The sequence below is a fragment of the Myxine glutinosa genome, chromosome 7 (assembly GCF_964187855.1).
Source record: "Myxine glutinosa chromosome 7, kmMyxGlut1.1, whole genome shotgun sequence".
In the NCBI taxonomy this organism is placed as follows: domain Eukaryota; kingdom Metazoa; phylum Chordata; class Myxini; order Myxiniformes; family Myxinidae; genus Myxine; species Myxine glutinosa.
Genome location: NC_136267.1, coordinates 170,269,924 through 170,291,246, shown reverse-complemented (window position 1 = coordinate 170,291,246; position 21,323 = coordinate 170,269,924). Strand labels below are relative to the sequence as shown.

The 21,323-nt window shown below is 45.2% G+C and overlaps 1 protein-coding gene across 1 annotated transcript in view; it reads right to left on the bottom strand.

Moving 5' to 3' along the window:
* Positions 1–8,675: 8,675 nt before the first annotated feature.
* LOC137430674 (E3 ubiquitin-protein ligase MARCHF9-like) overlaps positions 8,676–21,323 on the bottom strand; it is a 308,642-nt gene continuing 295,994 nt past the window's right edge. The window contains exon 8 of the mRNA XM_078781216.1: positions 8,676–12,078. Within this exon, the coding sequence (XP_078637342.1) occupies positions 11,804–12,078 (275 nt within the window). The 3' untranslated portion in view covers positions 8,676–11,803. The remainder of the gene's footprint in view (positions 12,079–21,323) is intronic.

The window sequence follows — 21,323 nt, the reverse complement described above, 5'->3', positions numbered from 1 at the left end:
AGTAAGCCATGAGTGGAGATGGCCTTGAATGCCATAGGTAGAGATTTGGAGAGCAAGGCAGGAATCCAGAGTGAATCAAAAGCACAAAATGTGTCCAGAGAGATGGCAATGAACTTAAGCTGACATTGTGAGCCTCCACCATTCTTGCATTATTAGAAGCTGCATGTCTAAGGTGGAGCAACCTGGTCTGAAACCAAAGTGTTGATCTGAGATGAGGTTGAGATGAGGAGAAAAGGAAAGATTTAATATTAACTGCGATGATGGATTCCATGACCTTGCTGATGATTGGAAGTAAGCTGATAGATCTGTTGTTAAGGGGATCAGGTTTTGCACATTTTTATATAATGCAGTGATGTTGGCAGATTTCCAAGCAGATGAAAGACAATCTAGGGCAAATTATATGGAGAAAAGGGCATAGAGAGGAAGTACAAGAGCAGCAGAGCAGGTTTTTCGGGCACGTGAGTTGATGCTGTTCGGTCCAGGAGCAGAGTCAGAGTCGAGGGTTGAAAGAACCTTCTCCACCTTCCCACATGCAAAAGACACACAGTCCAGGAGCAAATAGAACAGAGTCCAGGAGCATAGGGTACTTTAGGGAATGATGGGTATGGAGAATGAGGGGTTGGGGATGCAAGATTTGAAAGCAAACACAGAATTGAGCTTGGCCTTCTCACGAGTGGAGTCGGCTGTGGTGCCATTTGAAGAGAGGGAAGGGATGGAAGGAGAGCATACTCTAGAATGGCACTCAGTGGAGCGCTTTCCGCCACCAGGCTGAACAGTTTACGTTGTGTATGCCATGGACAAGCCGGATCTGGATCCAGACCTCTAAAATCTAACCAATTTGTCTTTGTCACACACATAACTCATCCACCAAGTTTCGTCCGAATCTGTCAACAACTTTGTGAGATATCCTGTTCACATAAAAAATAAAAAATAAAAACAAGAAGATGTCATGCAGAGCACGATTCTAGCAAAATCCACCCCTCCCCCCCCCCCCCTCAAAGGTTGCCATGGATACATCAAATTGTCAATTTCATTGAGATTAAAATTGACTATCTAAATCAAAGCTTGGGTCAATTGGGTTACAATTGATGATTTTTCAGATGAAAATTGATGATATTAGAAATTTGACCTAGAGTTGACCATTGGCCTTTTGACCTTGAGTTTACATTTGACCTTATGACCTCAAAATAATTGCTTTTCCAATTCAGTGATGCACTATGCTATTGCTGTTAAATTTTCAAGTTAATTGAATAAAAAGTGAGGATTTTTCAGATGAAAATTTATGATTTTAGAAGTTTGACCTTGAGTTGACCATTGACCTTTTGACCTTAAAATAGTTGTTTTTCCAATCCATTGACTGAATATGCAAATGCTATTCAAATGTCAAGTCAATTGGATGAAAAATGACCATTTTTCAGATGAAAATTGATGATTTTAGAAGTTTGACCTTGAGTTGACCTTTGACCTTTTGACCTTAAAATAGTTGTTTTCCCAATCCATTGACCGAATATGCAAATGCTGTTCAAATGTCAAGTCAATTGGATGGAAAATGACCATTTTTCAGATGAAAATTGATGATTTTAGAAGTTTGACCTTGAGTTGACCTTTGACCTTTTGACCTTAAAATAGTTGTTTTCTCAATCCATTGACTGAATATGCAAATGCTGTTCAAATGTCAAGTCAATTGGATGAAAAACGACCATTTTTCAGATGAAAATTTATGATTTTGGAAGTTTGACCTTGAGTTGACCTTCAAAATTAATCTGAAGTGCAGATGTCTACTAATGCCATCGCCCTGCATGTGATTATGCATACAAACTTCAAAGACAGAGGTTCAATTCTATGATGAGACAGTTCTATGATGACTGGCGTCATCTTTGACCAAACCCTTTCCTTCGACAAATACACTAAACAGATCACAAAGTCAGCCTTCTTTCACCTGAAAAACATTGCCCGTCTCCGCTCATCCCTCTCCTCCACGGCTGCAGAAACCCTCATCCACGCCTTCATCACCTCCCGTCTGGACTACTGCAATAGCCTCCTCTATGGTTCACCCTCAAAAATCACCAATAAACTCCAATACATTCAGAACTCCGCTGCCCGTCTACTCACCCATTCCCGGACCCGTGACCACATCACCCCCGTCCTTTACAAGCTTCACTGGCTCCCCATCCCCCAGAGAATCCAGTACAAAATCCTCCTCTTGACATACAAAGCCCTCCATAACCTGGCCCCATCCTACCTGGCTGACCTCCTCTCCAGACACACTCCCACCCGCAACCTCCGCTCTGCTGGTACCAACCTGCTGACCCCCTCCATCCGGACCAAATTCAGATCCTGGGGGGACAGGGCCTTCTCCATCGCTGCTCCCACCCTCTGGAACTCACTACCTCACACCATCAGAGACTCCTCCTCACTCACCACATTCAAAACATCACTAAAGACCCACCTGTTCAACACTGCATTCAACATTCAACCCACAGCATTTATCCCCTGACTATCTCTTCTCCTTCTCCCTCCTTTTGCTTTAAATATTTCCCTATTGATTCTTGTCTTTTTGCAATTGTTGTTTTCATGTATTGTTATGCATTATGTTTTCCACTCTGTCAAAGCGCCTTTGGGCTTCTGGAAAAGCGCTATACAAAATAAATGAATTATTATTATTATTATTCAAGGTGAGCAGGTTACCAAATACTTCATCTGCACTCTTAACGTATTCACGTCTTCAGATTCGTGCTCTCAGCCAATGACGCTACCCCACTTCCTTATGATGCATTCAAATGAAAAAGAAGAACAGGTACAGATTGGAACTAGTTTTAACCACAACAAAACCCTTTTGTTCGCCACTCCCAGAAACCCGATCCAGTAGCAGTGATAATCTGGCATTTTGCTCCATTCAGGATCTGTAAATTTCCCAAATCTGGTGAGTCGAGATAATAAATATCCAGCATGAAATAATCCAGAACTTGCGGGTAGAGACAAGCCAAAGTAAGGTACTCGACCGTCCATCAGGATACAAGGTCCAGCCACCCATGGAAGTGTCTCATTCAAGTTAAATGTTCAATCAGGCTCAACTCTGCTTCGCTTCCGAGAGCCGACGGGATCAGGCGTGCTGAAGCCGATAAGTCGATAAGTGGTAATATATGCCGGGAAGAGTACAGGCTCCAATTCCCTGCGCTGTTGGACACAGGAAGGATAGTGGAGACAATACTGTCTATAGCGAAAGCACAGCTATGCTTGAACTGGACATAATCCAGCTGAGTGTGAGTATGGTTTTTATTGCCATTAGCGGTGAGATTGGCAAACCGGACCGGATTTTATATCATGGAAGAGGAATACTAGTTGCCTTTGGGAAAAGGTATTGTGACCTTCTTCTGTTAAAGCTAGAAGACATTGCTTCTTTCCTGGCACAGCAGAAGAAACATGTTCGATATCCAATGGGTCAATAAGAAGAATAAAAACCGCTTTTATCTTGATAATATCTTGATAACTAAGACTTTCATGACCATTATTATTATGATCCTGCTGTCCCACCATAATAATTGTTTCATGAGTGGGAATTCATTGCTGTTTTTGTTTAATCATAGTCGTGTTTCTTCCCGACCATGTAACATATTTATTAAATTTCTCAGATATTACTAAATATTACGTGGAAAAAATTGCCACTTGAAGGATTGGCATTGATAACCATTATTCATTTTCATTAGTTATGCCACCGAAGGTGCACGGAGGTTAATTATTATGGAGAAAACTTATCAAAACGTCTTCTTCTTCTTCAAAAACAAACAAACAAAAAACAATATATATATATATATATATATATATATTGTTACGGTTTTTAGAACCTTCACTTGTAAAATAATAAGCCTTGTAAATAATTCCCTGTAAATATCCCCATCTTCCAAAGGTCAAAGGTCGCACCCTAGCTAGTCCATTTTGCAACACGTAGGACACCATAGGAACCTCTTCAGTTATCTCATTAGTATGTGTTTCAGGTAAGGCTCTGTTTCCAATAGTTTGACTCTGCGTTGTATTAATCAAATAACCTAGGTCCCTTTTCAAATCCCCTTCATTTTGCGGCTTTACCCTCCAAATTGTATTGCGCGCCTCTGCCAGTCGCAGCCGCCTCAGCGCTTGCTCCAAACGCCATTGACCACGCGGCCGAGTTGGAGAAGAAGGGGGAGGAGCACCAGGAACGGAGGCGTGGCCCCATCAACGTGTCACGAAGGGAGGTGCCGGTGAACCCTCGCGACCAATTAGGGCCGAGGCGTGTTCACCGGTAGGCGGAGCGAAGCGCACGCGGCTTGATACGCGAGAGCGTAATAAAAGCATTCACGTGGGACGACTTCAAGAGATGAGCCAGGGAGAGAGAAGGAGTCGAACACCGGGAGATGAGCCAGGGAGAGAGAAGGAGTCGAACACCGGGAGATGAGCCAGGGAGAGAGAAGGAGTCGAACACAAAGAGAGAGAGAGACGGTGAGGTCGAACAGAGCGGGAGACGAGGCAGATGAGACGAGAGCAAAGAGAGAGAGTGAGTCGGTCTGCTACCACGATGACACGAACCGCGCTGCTTGCCGGGTTTCGCCACAAACCAAAGCGTGGACCGGAGCGGAGCGTGAGCTTGGAGCCGGACCTCGACGCCGGAGCCATCTGCCCGGACCTTCCTCCCCTGCCATCCGCCTGGACCTTCTCTTCCTTCCTACCACTACCCTTTCGTGTAAGTTCGTTTGTGTTGTCCTGGGCGTGATAATTAAGAGTGCATAAGATTGCCCTGTGTCTGCTGCTTCTTCTTATTCCCTTGTACATGCCCTTCTTTCATTTCCTCTTAGGGTTTTTGTACGTGATTAATAAATCTTTGTTCTTCTTTTACTTTGGTTTCCTCTCCATCCGATCGCTTTCGTGATTTCCTCAATTGAGTACCGGTGGTACGATTTGGCCAATCGCTCGGAATCAGGTTAGTCTTTTTGTTAACGGCCCGAGTCGCAGCTCGCTTCACTCGGCATATCCATTAACGCTGCGGCTCGGGTGGAAATTATCTCCTCGCTTACGGTCGGTACTAGTAAGCAGGTATTTGGGACTTCATTGACCAATGACCCTGGCTACTACCGACCGGAAGTGATGTCATAATTTCCAGGATCGGAGACGTCCAGCTTAAAAGACAAGGGGACTAACCCCCCCCCTTGGTAACTGGAGTGCCGTACTCCGGATCCGCAACAATATATATATATATATATATATACATATATATATATATATATATATATATATATATTGTTGCGGTTTTGCCATAAAGGCAAACCCCCTATAGTTAATTGCACGTCAACATGTAGCCTGCAGTAGTTAGTTATTTCTTATTGAATGTAAAGATTAGCCCCTTCCCATTGTGTAATAACCCACACCAATATGCGTTGAAGGTAGGCAGGATTTCCAACCTTCGTGCGGTTGAGGGAAGACATTTTGATGTGCAGGAAGGCGTGGCCAAAAGCGAAGCCCACGTGACCAATGACGGGTCGTGGACACGTCACCAGCAAGCGACCAATGGTGGGTTGTGAAACCTCCCCGAATGAAAGAAGGAAGGAGGAATGAAACCTTCCTCGGGTGTTAAAAGTTCAAGGAGGCAGATATGAACATCTGAGTTTATTCAAACAACACAGTGCGAACACGCAAGCCTTCGGCTGGAGGCCATCATCGAGCAACTGACTCCGCCTACCCGGAAACGGAAACAGGTTTACATAATACGTCATGTGTAATACCAAAGGGTTTTGCAGTATCCAACATAGGGGGAGGAAGGACTGAATGCCCCGTGACCCACCTCAGCCAATGGGAGGCTGTGGAACATTCTGGAAGCTTTTCGGGTCTGATAAAAAACCCCCGCCCATGGCATTGACCCCCTCTCGCTTCGCCGAAGACTCTCTTGATTTCCTACGCCCCTCTCGTTTTGCCGACGCCCCTCTAGTTTTGCCGATGCCCCTCTCGTTTCACCGACGCCCCTCTCAGCTCTCGCTCTTTTCTTCGACGACGCCCCTCTCTGATCCGACCTGCAAGTGCTGAACCATCACTCTTTGCCGATCCCTCGCTCTGATCCGGCTGCCCTGCAAGCGTTGGCCCCTCCCGCGACTCATCTTGAAGCTGGTCGTCCAACCTGCGTTGAAGCTCGTCCAATCTGCGTTGAAGCTCGTCCGACCTGCGTTGAAGTTCGTCGTTCGTGCTGACTTTGAGGCGGCGGTTCGTCCTTCGGACCTTACTTCACCAGCTGCACGTCCGGATCGAGGATCGAACTGCGCGCTGCGCACAGCCGCGGCCACCCTCGAGTCACTCCCTGCAAATTTCGATCGGTACGAGAATAACCGGTGTGTCATTCCCTGTGTGTGTGTGTGTGTGTGTGTGTGTGTGTGTGTGTGTGCGTGCGTGCATGCGTGTGTGTGTGTGTGTGTGTGTGTGTGTGTGTGTGTGTATGTGTGCGTGTGTGGCGCCCATTGGGGATTAATTTGGTAAGGATTAATAAGGTTGCATCTTAGTCTTTTTCTCTTTGCCTTCTAAATAAAAGACTACATTTTTGTTGTTACTTTCAAACCTGCTCGGGTACGTCTTTTCTCCATTGGCCTAGCACCCTCCGAGACCGAATTTGGCTTGAACCAGGCCCATAAATTACGTCAGGTAACGCCGCTTTCCACACTGCACACACCGCTTGGCACGCAATAAGGTGTGTGAAAGCGAGGGTTCGATCCCCGAGCTCTTCGGCCGCGTATCTTGAAGGTATTTGGGATTAATTGACCAGCAAACTCTTCAGCGCGTGGCTGGGAGGTTGGCGGTCGGAGTTGCTTAGCAACCCGTCGATCACAAGTTTCGTCACGGTCGGCGGCCTGCGTGGCCCCGGAGTTTGAGGGGGAGCGTGGTGATAAACTCCCCTTAGTACGTCGACAAACTCGGGATCTGCAACAATATATATACATACAGGTTGAACCCCCTAACGACTCGGAAGCAAGGCACAGATTGAGTCTCACCCCAGCAATTGCTGCACAACCTGTTAGCAATTATCTGAATAATGACCTAGTTTTTAATTTATTTTTTTTAAAGTTACAGATTCAGATGAAACGGTGGTGGTTTGCGTATTATATTAGCCAGTTGATTAATAATATAATTATTTTACAATCATTATTTATTTATTTTAGATATTAATTACATTTCTTTTCTTTCTCATCTGGGCAATAACTCAGGCACCTTTTGAGTGAGGAAGGTGATATTCAGACACAACAGTGACCAAGTGATTTGGCTATGAATGATATTTTTGATTTATTGATTAATCAAATAATTGATTAATTAATTATTTATCGATTAGTCAATTAATCAATTTTTTATCGATTAGTCAATTAATCAATTTTAATTTTTAGCCGCGTCGTAGACGCTGCTAATAGAGTGCCCTCTGCTGTTGTTGTTGTTCTTCTTGTTCTTCTTCTTCTTCTTGTTCTTGCAGAGAAGACAAAACCTCAAAGCTCCACCCATTCAATCCATGTACAGTCCACAAAATCTTATGGCTGGAAAAATTGGACAGCCAATGAGATACATCATTTATACGTAAATACTCATTTGAGCACCTTACTTATGGCGCTTTTCCACCGTGGTACCGTTCCGTAACCAAAATCCGTTTTTTCGTTTTTCCATTGCCAAGCGTTTTTTTTGTACAAAAATGTTTTTATAAATCCTGTACAAAAACATTTTTTTTATACAAAAATGTTTTTATAAATTTTGTACGAAAATATATTTTTATAAATTTTGCACCAAATTTTTTTTTCATACAAAAATGTTTATTTTATACAAAAATGTTTTTATGAATTTTGTATGAAAATGTTTTTTATTTCCTACAAAAATGTTTTTTTTCATTACTACAAAATCGTTTTTATTTCCTACAAAAATGTATTTTTTTACTTTACAAGTTTTTTTTAATTGCCTACAAAAATTTATTTTTCAATTTTTGACGTTTTGTTACTCTTCTACAAAAATGTTTTTATAAATTTTCTACCAAAATATTTTAATAAATTTTTCTACAAAAATGTTTTTATAAACTGTACACAAATGTTTTTTATACAAAAATGTTATCAATTTTGTACTTTTTTATTTCTACAAAAAAGTTTTTTTTTTAAACAAAAATAAACTACCAAATTTTATTTTATTTTAGACAAAAAAGTTTTTATAAATTTTGTACAAAAATGTTTTTTTTACACAAAAATATTTTAATAAATTTTGTACAAAAATGTTTTTATAAATTTTGTACTAATTTTTTATTTCTACAAAAATGTTTTTTTTTTAAACAAAAATGCTTTTCAAATTTTCTACAAAAGGGTTTTTATAAACTTTGGACCAAATTTTATTTTATTTTAGATAAAAAAGTTTTTATAAATTTTGTACAAAAATGTTTTTGTTTTTTTAACTTTAATAATTTCATTATGCTCTCATTAGAATGGATTTGGGCTTCCCAGCATCGGCTGAGGTCGTACGTTGTAATGTAATGGTGACTGCGGATCCAAAGTGCGGTTCCACTGGGTACAATTTACCCAGAGTGCATTTCATCTCCCAGGCAGCATTATCCTCATCAGGAGACGGTAATTGGACCTGGCAAGAGGCGGATAACTCGTGGTGACTATCACTACAAGCATGACAATGTTTTTGGGAAAAGGCCTTCAAAAGATAATTTATTCCTTACAAGTCGACTGAATAAGTTACACTTCTCTGTACACCAAGAAAATATACTTGCAAATAAATTAAGAATATTTAAACGGTAAACACAAGTATCTAACAAAATAGAACAAACAAGCATCAAATGCATTCCTTGACAGACCAACACGTGGATATTTAAACTTTGTTCTAACAATATATTAAATGGTCCTGAGATTGTTTGTCGGGGCAAAAATAAAAATCGCAATTGCAAAAGCCCGATCGAAACGTACAAATACATGCCGGAACACGGACACTGCACTTTTCACCCATCCTTTGGATATTTGTACCAGTCAGGTGCACAAAATAAGCCCAGAGGTGCAGAACTACCCACGGAGATCAAATTCCCCTCCATATTGAGCACATGTGTGACAATCAACTCCATGTTGCAAACTTCGCCGACTCCAGGCTCATTTGGAGACGACTGACGTCAATCTCAGCAATTAGCCACAAATATCGAGGTGAATAAGATAAGTACGACACACGTACCTGGACGAATCAATCACAGGTAGATCCTCATTTCAGCATCAAATCCTATGTGTGCTTGGAAACCCAGCATACCTTCACCTACTCCATGCAATCTCCCCCACCTGCTTTGCCATTCCATCTTATAGCCACCTGGTGGTAGAGCAGGCCACATTCGGTAGGCATAAATCATGGCATGCCTTGTTGTTGGGTGGTAGTGCTGCTCACCTTATTTCCAACAGCCGAGCTGTGCACAACTGCGAGACATGTACACCAGGCAAAATCCCATGGAGAAGTGTGAGCGAGGAAGCAAATGTGAAGGTGAAGAAGCTCATGCACTCAGAGCGAACATGTACACGTTGTGAGCATTTCGGAATCGTGTACACGAGTACAACGTTTGCAATGGTTCCACCGATGAGATGGAAAAAAACATACATTTCATTATCACATGTATGGGTAAGGATATAAAATGTGCAAAAGAAGAAGACTTGATTGAGGTTCGTCCATTGTTCTATGGTAGCAATAATTCAAAAAGAACAACAAATAATCCAAAAACAAATAAATAGTATGCGTTATAAAAAAATAAAATAACATTATGGCCTGCCATATTAACTCATCAAGTGCCATGCTTACCTTCCTATGTACATACCATGAAGCCATAAAGTAGTTTACTTTCCATTTGAAAGTCACTTGGGAGGGAGGGACAGGGGACCTAGGGTGTAGGGGGATCTAGGGGAAAGGGAGACATAGGGGAAAGGTGACCGAGAGAAAAGGGAGACCTGTGGGGAAAGGGAGACCTATGGGAATGGGGGACGTAGAGGAAAGGGGGACCGAGAAGAAAGGGGGACATTGGGAAAAGGGAAACCTGTAGGGAAAGGGAAACCTATGGGAATGGGGCACCTAGGGGAATGGGGGACCTAGAGGAAAGGGGGACCTAGGGAAAAGGGGGACCCAGGGAAAAGGGAAACCTATGGGAATGGGGACCTAGAGGAAAGGGGGACCTAGGGAAAAGGGGGACCCAGGGAAAAGGGAAACCTATGGGAATGGGGACCTAGAGGAAAGGGGGACCTAGGGAAAAGGGAAACCTATGGGAATGGGTACCTAGAGGAAAGGGGGACCTAGAGGAAAGGGGGTCCTAGGGAAAAGGGAAACCTATGGGAATGGGGACCTAGAGGAAAGGGGGACCTAGAAGAAAGGGGGACATTGGGAAAAGGGAAACCTGTAGGGAAAGGGAAACCTATGGGAATGGGGCACCTAGGGGAATGGGGGACCTAGAGGAAAGGTGGACCTAGGGAAAAGGGGGACCTAGGGAAAAGGGAAACCTATGGGAATGGGGACCTAGAGGAAAGGGGGACCTAGAGGAAAGGGGGACCTCGAGGAAAGGGGGACCTCGAGGAAAGGGGGACCTAGGGAAAAGGGAAACCTATGGGAATGGGGACCTAGAGGAAAGGGGGACCTAGAAGAAAGGGGGACCGAGTGAAAAGGGAAACCTGTCGGGAAAGGGAGACCTATGGGGATGGGGGATATAGGGTAATGGGTGACCGAGAGGAAAGGGGGACCTAAGGGTAAAGGGAAACCTGTAGGGAAAGGGAGACCTATGGGGATGGGCGACCTAGGGGAATGGGGGACCTAAGGAAAAGGGAAACCTGTGGGGAAAGGGAGACCTATGGGGATGTGGGACTTAGAGGAAAGGGGGACCTCGGGAAGAGGGAAACCTATGGGGATGGGTGATCTAGGGGAATGGGGACCTCGAGGAAAGGGGGACCTAGGGAAAAGGGAAACCTATGGGGAAAGGGAGACCTATGGGGACGGGGGATATAGGGGAATGGGGACCTAGAGGAAAGGGGGGCCTAAGGAAAAGGGAAGCCTGTGGGGAAAGAGAAACCTATGGGGAAAGGCAGACCTAGGGGAAAGGGGGACCTACGGGTAAGGGAGACCTAGGGGAAAGGGGGAAGGGTGAAAGAGAAAGGATGATGGGGGAAGATGGAAGGAGGAAGGGGGAACAAAAACAAATATAGGAGATAGCATTGCAAGTGAGACCCTTGTGTCGTCGTTTTGCACCACAATAGCTCCGATCCTTTAAAAAGGAATACTGTGCTCTTTTTTTCGTACTGCGAATCACCACCCTTGTGCAGGACATGGCAATGTCATGCGAACACACGGAATTATACAGCCAAGCACTACGAGCCAATGTACAGTGCAAAATAAGGCCTGCCAAGGCCTAACCCCAGGGAACAAGCACCATTTATCTCATGTGCACGCACCTGCAGGCGAGGGAACCAGCACACAGACGGTGCATGATGAGCATGCAGGTGCGGCACTCAGAACAATAACATCGTCAACAGCAACAACAACAGGACAACAGAATGTGCCGAGAACATGGGCTTGGGTGGTAAGGTGCAGAGGCATGACTTGCAAAAATCCTGGCCACCACATTAACTCTCAATTTGTCCACTTGTACGTACGCTTGGCACTGATAACGGTGCTTCCTTGCAACCGTGAACATGGTCTCTGCTGTCAAGAGCTTTGAGCATCACAAGACAGCAGATGAACTGCAAGATCCATGACATGGATGGCGCTCCGTTGTGATCAGTCAGCCAAGCCAGGCAGCAACACCACAGGCACGTTACACCGTGGTGACCCTCATCACTAGTTCAGGTTGAGGACCAATGCTTTCTGTCTCTTCTTCTTCAGAAGCTGAGCCAAAGCGTTCAAGCAGATGCAAGAAAAGCATTCCAAAATGGAAGCGAAGTGGGGAGAAGGCCGACAGACCTCGCCCACCTCCACCCTTGCCTTGTAGATCACCATCCTTGTTGTAGTTTAACACCTTCCAACGCTGGTTCATGGCACGCCAGCGTTTCATGATGCGATACACGGCAGGACCTTCATGTACCAACAAACCTGTGATGACATGCCAAAAAAAAAAGCAGCAATGGTGAATGCAGCCAGAATTCTACCGACTGAGTCATTTCGCAAGAAAGCACAGACACAAGCAACGGATAATTATACCTGGCTCACATTCAGGTGCAATTTACTTCCTTGACCTAATACAGATCGATTTAAATGTTAGAAATTGATGAACAAGAGTCCAAGCCAGGTGGAGGTCAAAGGGACTCACTCCGACGGAAGAGGGGTCCAATTGTATGACCATGTATTCTGGCCCTTCGGGATTAGAATGTGTGCGTTTAATTGACCATTTGCTTCAGCTTTCATGTTGAGAGGTGTGTGATTGTGGTCTTGTTGTCTTGTTGGAATGTGTGCCTTGGCCTTGGTCCCAAGCTGTTTAAACGTTTGATTTTTTAAACCTTTTTGTTAAATAAATAAAGGCACTTTCAAAAGAGAGCAAACAAGTCCTCATGCCGGTTAAGTCATGGGGACTCACTCCTATGGAGGAAGGGTCCAATTTGATGACCATGAAATCTGGCCCTTTAAGGTTATAAATCTTTTTTTTTTGATTGACCATTGGCTTCAGTCTTCGGGTTGGGGAATGTGTATACTTATGGGACAATCTTGTTTTATTGTGTGCTTTGTCCGTGGAATTACAGTCCACGTCCCAAGTTGTGTTTCAATGATTTGATATATATATATATATTTAATAAAAAGGTGCCTTCCAAAGACGCAAATAAGCACAAAATCCAAATAGGCTGTTGCGGTTTGAAGTTTAACCAATGACCACCATAAAAAAAATATATATATATATATTGTTGCGGTTTTGGGAACCCACACTTGTAAATATGACATCATTCTTGTAAATATGACATTATTAAAGGGTTAAAGGTTGCACCCCATAGTTAGGCCACAAGCAACACTTAGGCCACCATAGGACTTCAGTTATTTCATTAGTATGTGTAATGTGTATAGGTAAGGCCGTGTTTCCAATAGTTGAATCTGCGTTGTGTCAATCAAATAAGAAGTAGGCCCCATTCTGTTCATTTTGCAGCCTCCCTCTCCAATGTGACGCCATTACGCGCCCTCCAGTCTGCCCTATGGCTCTCGCAATTTGTTACGCGCCTTTGTTAGCAGCAGATGCCTTAGCGCTCGCTCAACGCCGCCATAAGGCACGCGGTGAGGCCCGGAAAAAGGGGGCGGAACGCCAAGAAGAAGGTGTGGCCATGTCATCCAGCCGTCAAAGGCGGAGCCGGTAAGCCCTAACCAGCCAACCAGGGCTGAAGTGACATCACCGACAGGCGTGGCTTTGGGGCTCGCGGAGTGATTGCTTGGTGAGTTATAAAAGCGAGCGCAAAGCCCTTTCACGGGACTTGCCAGCGAGCACCTTGACCAACAGGGCTTACTTACCAGAGCGCGCATGAACTTACTGATCGGGAGAGCGCACCTTTGTAAAGACTTACTGCGTGAGAGAGCTCGCCTTGACTGACTTGCTGGGAGAATGCGCGTTGTATTAACGGGACTGATGCAGTGGCGCTTATGAAAGAAGGACCTTATCAAAGGAGTACATTGGAGAGGGGGCGTTTGGCACCTTTGTATAGTGCAAATATTACGTACGCAGTGTACCAGCTTCCCCCCGTTATATAAACTGTCTGGTCGCGTTCCATGATACGTGGAGCTGCCTGCCGGGTTTCGGCCACTGGATCGGAGCTTGGACTGGAGCCGACTGGAGCCTGGATGCGCCAGTGACCATCCACCATCTACAATCCCCGTGTGAGTGTGTACGTTTGTCCTGGGTACTAAGAGTAAGACTGTCTAAGGCTGCCCTGTGTTCTGCTTCTTCCTCTTCCTATCTTGTATATTTCTTTCGTTTCCTCTTCTCCTTCTTGTAGATTTGTAATAAACCAATCTTTGTTCTTCCTATTTTCTGGTTTCCTCTTGTCCGATCGCATCCGCCTTTTCTCTCATTGGGTAAATGTGGCACGATTAGGAACCGCTCAGAATCGGGTTTAGTCATTTGTTAATAGCTCGGATCGCGGATTGCTATCCGCTCGGCATTTTCCATCATATCCGTGGTTCGAGCGGGAGTTAGTCCCTCGTTTCTGGCCGGCGTTAGTAATTAGGTAGTAGTGAACCCCTAGGCCTAACAAACCCTACCTAACGCCGTGCCGGGAAGGACGTTATAACTTCCAGGACTCGGGTCGGCCAGACAAAAAGACAAGGGGATTAACCCCCCCCCCCCCCTTGATAAGGGGAGAGCCGACGTCTGAGATCCGTAACAATATATATATATAATATATATATATATACATACAAAAAAACAAAACCCAATATATATGCCGGAGATATGTATATGTATATATATATACAGTGAAACCTTGACTTACGAGTGCACCAACTTACGAGTTTTCCGAGATACGAGCCGTCGCTCGGGCGGTTTTTTGCTTTGAGATGCAAGCCGTGATCTGAGTTACGAGCTTACGCCACCCGCCACCAGGTGGGTTCCGGTCACGTGGTTATCTTGCCGTGCAAGCATCTCTGCCGTATATCGCTGCTGCTTTGTTTTCGCATTTTGGTTATTTTGGAAAATTTCGTAGTTTTAACCATGGGTCCTAAGAAATTGAGTGCCAAGGGCAGTACTGAGAAGAAGAAGAGGATGATGTGCTTGGATATAAAACACGCAATCGTCGATAAACATGAGCGAGGTGTGCGTGTTGTCGACTTGGCGAGGCAGTACGATCGTAGTACTTCTACGATATGTACGATTTTGAAGCAGAAGGAGTCGATAAAGGCTATAACGCCAGCCAAGGGCGTTAAGATTATTTCAAAGCTCCGGACCTCTATCCATGAAGAGATGGAGAATTTTCGAAACATTTTGAAAGGGAGGAAGAAACAAACCTCGTTGGACAGGTTTTTATTGAAACGCCCTGCAAGTGAAAGCGAGGAAAGTGTGGCGAAAAGGGCAAAAGTTATCTCCTCCACCTCCGCCAGCATCTTCGTCTGATCTTCAAGGTAAATACACTGTAGCGCGATGCTGCGCGCGCTAATGCTTACGCAAGGAGCAAGCGGACAACGCAGTTCATACAAGTCTTTATTCAAACTGCAGCACTAAGCTGCTCAAGGCTGCGCGCCCCGTCTATATCCTGAGGCCACGCCTCTCTCCCCGGCGTGGCCCACCCCCACTTGGTGTGCGGGGTGATGTCACCACGTCAGTGCTTTCGTGTCCGCCACAACACTTAATAAAACCAGTTTATTTCTTTACATTGAAGGAGTCTGGACTCCAGCAGAATACGGATAAAAGGATGGCAAGGCACAAACTCGTCCGAGAAGATGTTTATTCGTAAAACCAACTCGGGAACACTAAAAAGCCCGTTTATCGGGCTGCCTTATAAAGCAAAACCAAAAACCCAAACCGAAACCGAAAGCCACGCCTCTCAAGCGAGGCGTGCTTCGGTGGTCACATGATCCACAGGTGTAGCTCATTATACCCGCACGCGTGGGACGCTTTGGCGGTCACGTGACCAGCCACTCTGGCGCCGGGGATCCCCGCCGGTGACGTCACCGGCTGGAGCAAGGAGATTCTGATGCCGGTCTTGCTTGGGGGACCCATGGGTCGCTACAACATTCTCTTTTATTATGAACAGTATATACGAGGTCGTGCTTGTTTATACATTATTTGTTATTTATAAAGTACATTTTTCTTATTTTAAAACACGTAACAAAAAAAATTGGTGTGGTTTTTTGGGGGCTGGAACGGATTAATAGCATTTCAATGCCTTTTAATGGGGAAATTTAATTTGAGAAACGAGCAAATTGAGTTACGAGCTCGGTCACAGAACGAATTAAACTTGTAAGTCAAGGCTTCACTGTATGTATATATATATATATATATATATATATATATATATATATATATATATATATATATATATATATATATATATATATATATATATATATATATATACATACATACATACATACATACATATATATATATACATACATATATATATATATATATATATATATATATATATATATATATATATATATATACATATATATATATATATATATACATACATACATACATACATATATATATATATATATATATATATATATATATATATATATATATATATATATATATATACATATATATATATATATATATATATATATATATATATATATATATACATATATATATATATATATACATATACATATATATATATATATATATATATATATATATATATATATATGGGAGACCTAGGGGGTCCAAATGTATTTGTGTATATATATATATATATATATATATATACATACATACATACATACATACATACATACATACATACATATATATTGTTACAGACGTGGCTTAGATGTTATTTACCGAGCGGTTTTGGTATGACCACGTCTGCACAAGTTACCCGATTATACTCGAACGTTGACTAATCGCGCTACGCTAGGTCAATAAAGGCAATAAAGGAAAAGGACACACGGCTGGGTTTCAAATGACACGACACCCAGGGTTCAGTTCTCAAGACCTCCGGAGGAGGTTATATTAAGGCGGAAGGTTAGATTACAACTACAAGAGGTACAGCATAGAAAGACAAGCACTTAGACACACTCTTATATTATTCCCAACAGACGACAGATAAACGGGACAAAAGGCTGACTCACACGGGGATTGATTGCAAGGAAAGCGGGTATCGATGGCTCAAGGTGCACTCTTGGCTCAAGGACAGGGTCGACCCGGTCCGGTCCAGAGATGCGGGGAGGTATTCAGCGCTCGTACGTGGCAACTTCTCTCTCCAGGCTGGGGGCGCATCTGACCTCACATCCGGTGAGTCCTTCGTATCCCGCGGGGAGTGACACGCCCTCGGCTCGTTAGCTCCGCCTCGTGGAATCGGCACGTTGCTTCTCATTGGGTGCGTGCGGGGGTTTTACCAGGCTCCGCCCTTGACGAGGAGCTGACAGCCAGCCCCTTCGTGGTAACCCCGTGGAGCGCATAGTCATGGCGGCTAACCGAGCTGGTGGGAGGACGCACACTCCCCCCGCGCAGCGTCGTTGTTGTTGTAATTGTTGTTGTAGTTGTAGTTGTAGTTGTAGTTGTTGTTGTTGTTGTTTGGGGAAGAAGATGGAAGGAGGTATGGGAAAGGTCCTAAACTCACTACTGGTGCCATATAATCACATTCTGGTGCAACGAAGAGTCAGAATTAATGGAAAGGAGTCCTTAACTGACATAGACTAAGAATAACTAGCAAGATGTCCGAAAGTTGTCTACGTGTGATGCGGTGGACCTGGGCACGACATTTAATGGGGGAAAAAGGGGAAGGTCGGCTCTACTGATTGTTGTTTACAGACAATGGGACTAGGGAATGGGGGATTGGGGATAGTTGGGGAGTATTGGGGAAATAGGGGAATATTTACAAGCGGATATGGAGGCCAAATTCCATATTCGCAACATTGCACCCTTCTCTACCCTCGGGGCGTCCCGACCCGATAAATTTTTACCTACTTTAGTGTGGCACGCAATGTAGTTCCCTCTACTATTAACTCTACCCTGAGTGCGACAGTTTTACAGATATTCACAAATGAGTAAATATGTCCCCCTGCGACGTTGCACCCTTCTCCTCACAGAAACACACCCACAGGATAACCGAATCCGGAAAGAATCCTCAAACTAAACATACAGCCGGTAGGGAGCATTATTTACAAGACTACGCTGATATTTACACTACGATCCAGGACCTGTTTTTGGAGGAACACATGCAGATGTTATGCATAGAGAGAGCACGCATGCTAGCATCGATACACCAACCCACGAGTGCTCTGTGGCCTACGGCCTTTAATAATGTGCAGAGCACCCCTTCCAAGCATCAAGCACCACCCCATCACACAGTGAGCACCATCCGGTGCACCAATAAAGTGTCTACAAATCACCGGTGGTGTCGCAGCCGGCCGATGTTCTGCCGTTGGTCTTGCCTTCATGTGGTGCACTTGGCCTTCTTACTTCTTTTAAACAAAATAAAGAAAGGCGCCAACCGCGTCCATTTCTTTATTGTGGCCGTCAGGGGGCCAACTGTTAGTGGTTCACCTGTTTGGCATAGGTGCCACGTTGACCCATAGGTCCTTCCACGGGTGGTGCTTGGCCGCAAAAGAGCTGCGGTCCATTGTGGGTGGCCACAAACATTGCGGTCCATATGGTGTATCGATCCAAGCAGCAAACAGCGAAAGTGCAGGCCCACAACTGCGTAGCCAGCACCTCTCTCTCCTCTCTCTCTACCCCAAAGCCAGATCCTCGGAGGTGGGAGACAAAAGAAGCACACAAGTGAGTAAGGTGGTAAGGGCGCAAAAGTGCACGCAATGCAAGGTAATGCACACTGGGGGCACATGGGAACCAGGTGAGACAGGTACGTTCCTACCGTACGCCCCCCCCCCCACCAGGTAACCTACATGGCCCCTCCCTTACCCCTTACTGTATCCACAAAACACGACTCTACCCATAAACATCTACTTTACAAATCAACAAACATCCCTACTGTCTTCCCCGTTCCTCCCATATACCAAATTCGTCTTCTCTCCCTCCTAACCAATCAAATTTGCCATTTTCAACTCAACATCATAATTTGCCATCTCCAACTCAACATCATAATTTGCCATTACCAATTCATCATCAGTCCCTCCTAGGGAGGGAGAGATGGAATCACCCCAATGTCTCATCCACGTCGTGATGCGTCTCACAATCCACACAGCAATTTCATTTCCTGCAACAAAACAAAGAAAACACAGGTGTGGAGTCATCATCATCACCACAGGTAAGTGGCTGCGTATGGTGCGACAGGTTCATCAATCCTAACTATTTCCTAAATGACTTTAACAACTTTACACTACCCGGGGTCTTTCTCCGGCCAAACCATTGGCCCTCTTACACTATGGGTTCTAAAAACCAATTCCCATTGGCCAACTGTGGTGCTTTTCAATTTGGGGTCTCACTCCCCCGATTCATCTCCCGGTGCCCTCGCACAATTTCTGGGCTGTGGCGTGTACCTCTCCCAGCGGGTCTACCCACCTGCACACCTCCACCACTGCGGTTGCCTCCGAGCTTACCTGCTCCTTACCCTAACCTAACTACTTGGGGCAGGCCCTCTGGCGCTCTCCCCACTCGGTGCCCTCTCTGGCACTGGGCTGCCCGATCCACACCCGGGATCCTCAGGCACCCACTCACAACTACCGGCTCCCAGAGCCCACCTGCGGCCTCACCTGGCCGACATCCTCACAGTGGTGGAGTGCCCAACCAACTACACACACTAACAGGCTACACGCCCAGCCATTTCCACAACACTAATGCACCCATTCACAACACCATTCTGCAACCGCACCACAAATGCCAATATCCAACCACAATTTACCTGTACCCTCTACCTAACACTTACACTACCCGCCCCGGGTATCCGTGATAGGGGTCCACTCTTCCCCCATCCACACCTTCGCACCATGCACACCACTCCGTACCACTTACTCCAACTCTCTCCACACACCTGTACTGGCACACCTGTGCTCTCACACCTGGTGCCACCTGCACCCTTCTCTCCCCAAGCGCATTCGCGCTGATCCACAACACTCACTACTCACACACTGCTCCACACACCTGTCCAGTTGCACACCTGTGCAATCACACCTGCCCAACCCTCACACACACACAGCATCATCCCAGCCAACCACTCCCCTCCGAAACCCGCGCCTCCCAGTCGCCCCCCTAAACCACTGCGCTCCCACGTCATTATCATCCATACTAATCTACCTGCGTCCCCACTACAGGTATCAGTCACTAACTAAACTTAACGTCACCTATTGTCAATCTCTTCTAGATCCCTACAATATAACCTAACCCACCCGGGCTAGTTTTCACTGCCATACACCCCATAATCTATTGCTCCTTTGCCCCCATATGGGAAGGGTGGCAGGGATGCCACCCTTACCCACCGGGGGTCTCTCACTACCAATTTTGCACATCAAATTTCAACAAATCAAAAATTTGCCAATCACTACCCATCATCTGCCAATCACTACTGCCAATCCCTTGCCAATCATCAAATTTTGTTTTTCTCCAATTTTGGGTCCAAAACACTAACCTCATCACCCAGTCTACTCACTAATACCTCTCGGTGCGCCAATCCCTGTCCAAAACCAGGCTTCGTAAAGCCAAGCCATGAATGCGGGTTGTTCTGTGCCAGCGGCTGGATGCGTCCGGCACTCGGTGCAGGGACGGGGGCTTACCCGGGCCGAGATCCCACGCACCATCTCGGCACGGAGCCATCCAATGTCCCGCTCTCGACCTGCCGGCACGTCTCACCAAAAAGCGGTCGCCATGACGACCCTTTCTATCGGGCTGCCCGCTCCGCCTAGTGGAGCACGGACGCGGCCGTTCAAAGCGAGGCCCAGCACGCACCGAGGGCCCGATTCGGCTATAAGTCGTTCTAAACTCTACCCCATCTAACGTCGATGCTTCACCTGGACGCTTACACCCCGCAGCCCGTTCCTTGCTCACACATCCAGCCGTTTCCATGCTCCTTGTACCGTTCCTTACACACCCAGGCACACCCATTCCACTCACAGCCTTGGTCACACACCTGACCACCGAACACTTTGGCACACATTCGTTGGTAGCACACCTCACCAACACACCTCTTCGCGCCCCCTCCTCGGTCACCTCCTCTGTGACAATCACAGGTGTGCTCTCATTCGCACACCCAACCACGTGTCAAGTCGTAGATTCGTTATTGCTAAGAATTCTGTATAAGACGTCTTGAATAATATGTTATGATTTTAATGTTGCTTATATGCTATTTTCATAAATGAATAAAGGGCTTTTCTCTTCGCTTTAGTATAAATGAGAAATGCTCGCTTCGGTCGTGCTGGGCAAATGGTTTTTCGTATACGTGTGCCCTTTCACCTAGATAAGTCCGGTCGTAAAAACCCTCTTTGATTCGCAGACGGCGCCTCGAGCCGCGGGCAGGAGAACGCTCACATGCGCGCGGATGTGTAACGCCGGTAGAATGATTAGATTGCAGACATAAACCTATCGTTAAAACTATATATTTTGTATTAATCACAGCGACGCTTGAATCTGTATAAACATGTTTTGAATTACTCAGTTGAACAAACCCATATATTTGGTGGCCTTATCGAAGCCAAGAATGCACCCTCCCTTTAATGAGTTACATTTTCTGTCTCCTCGG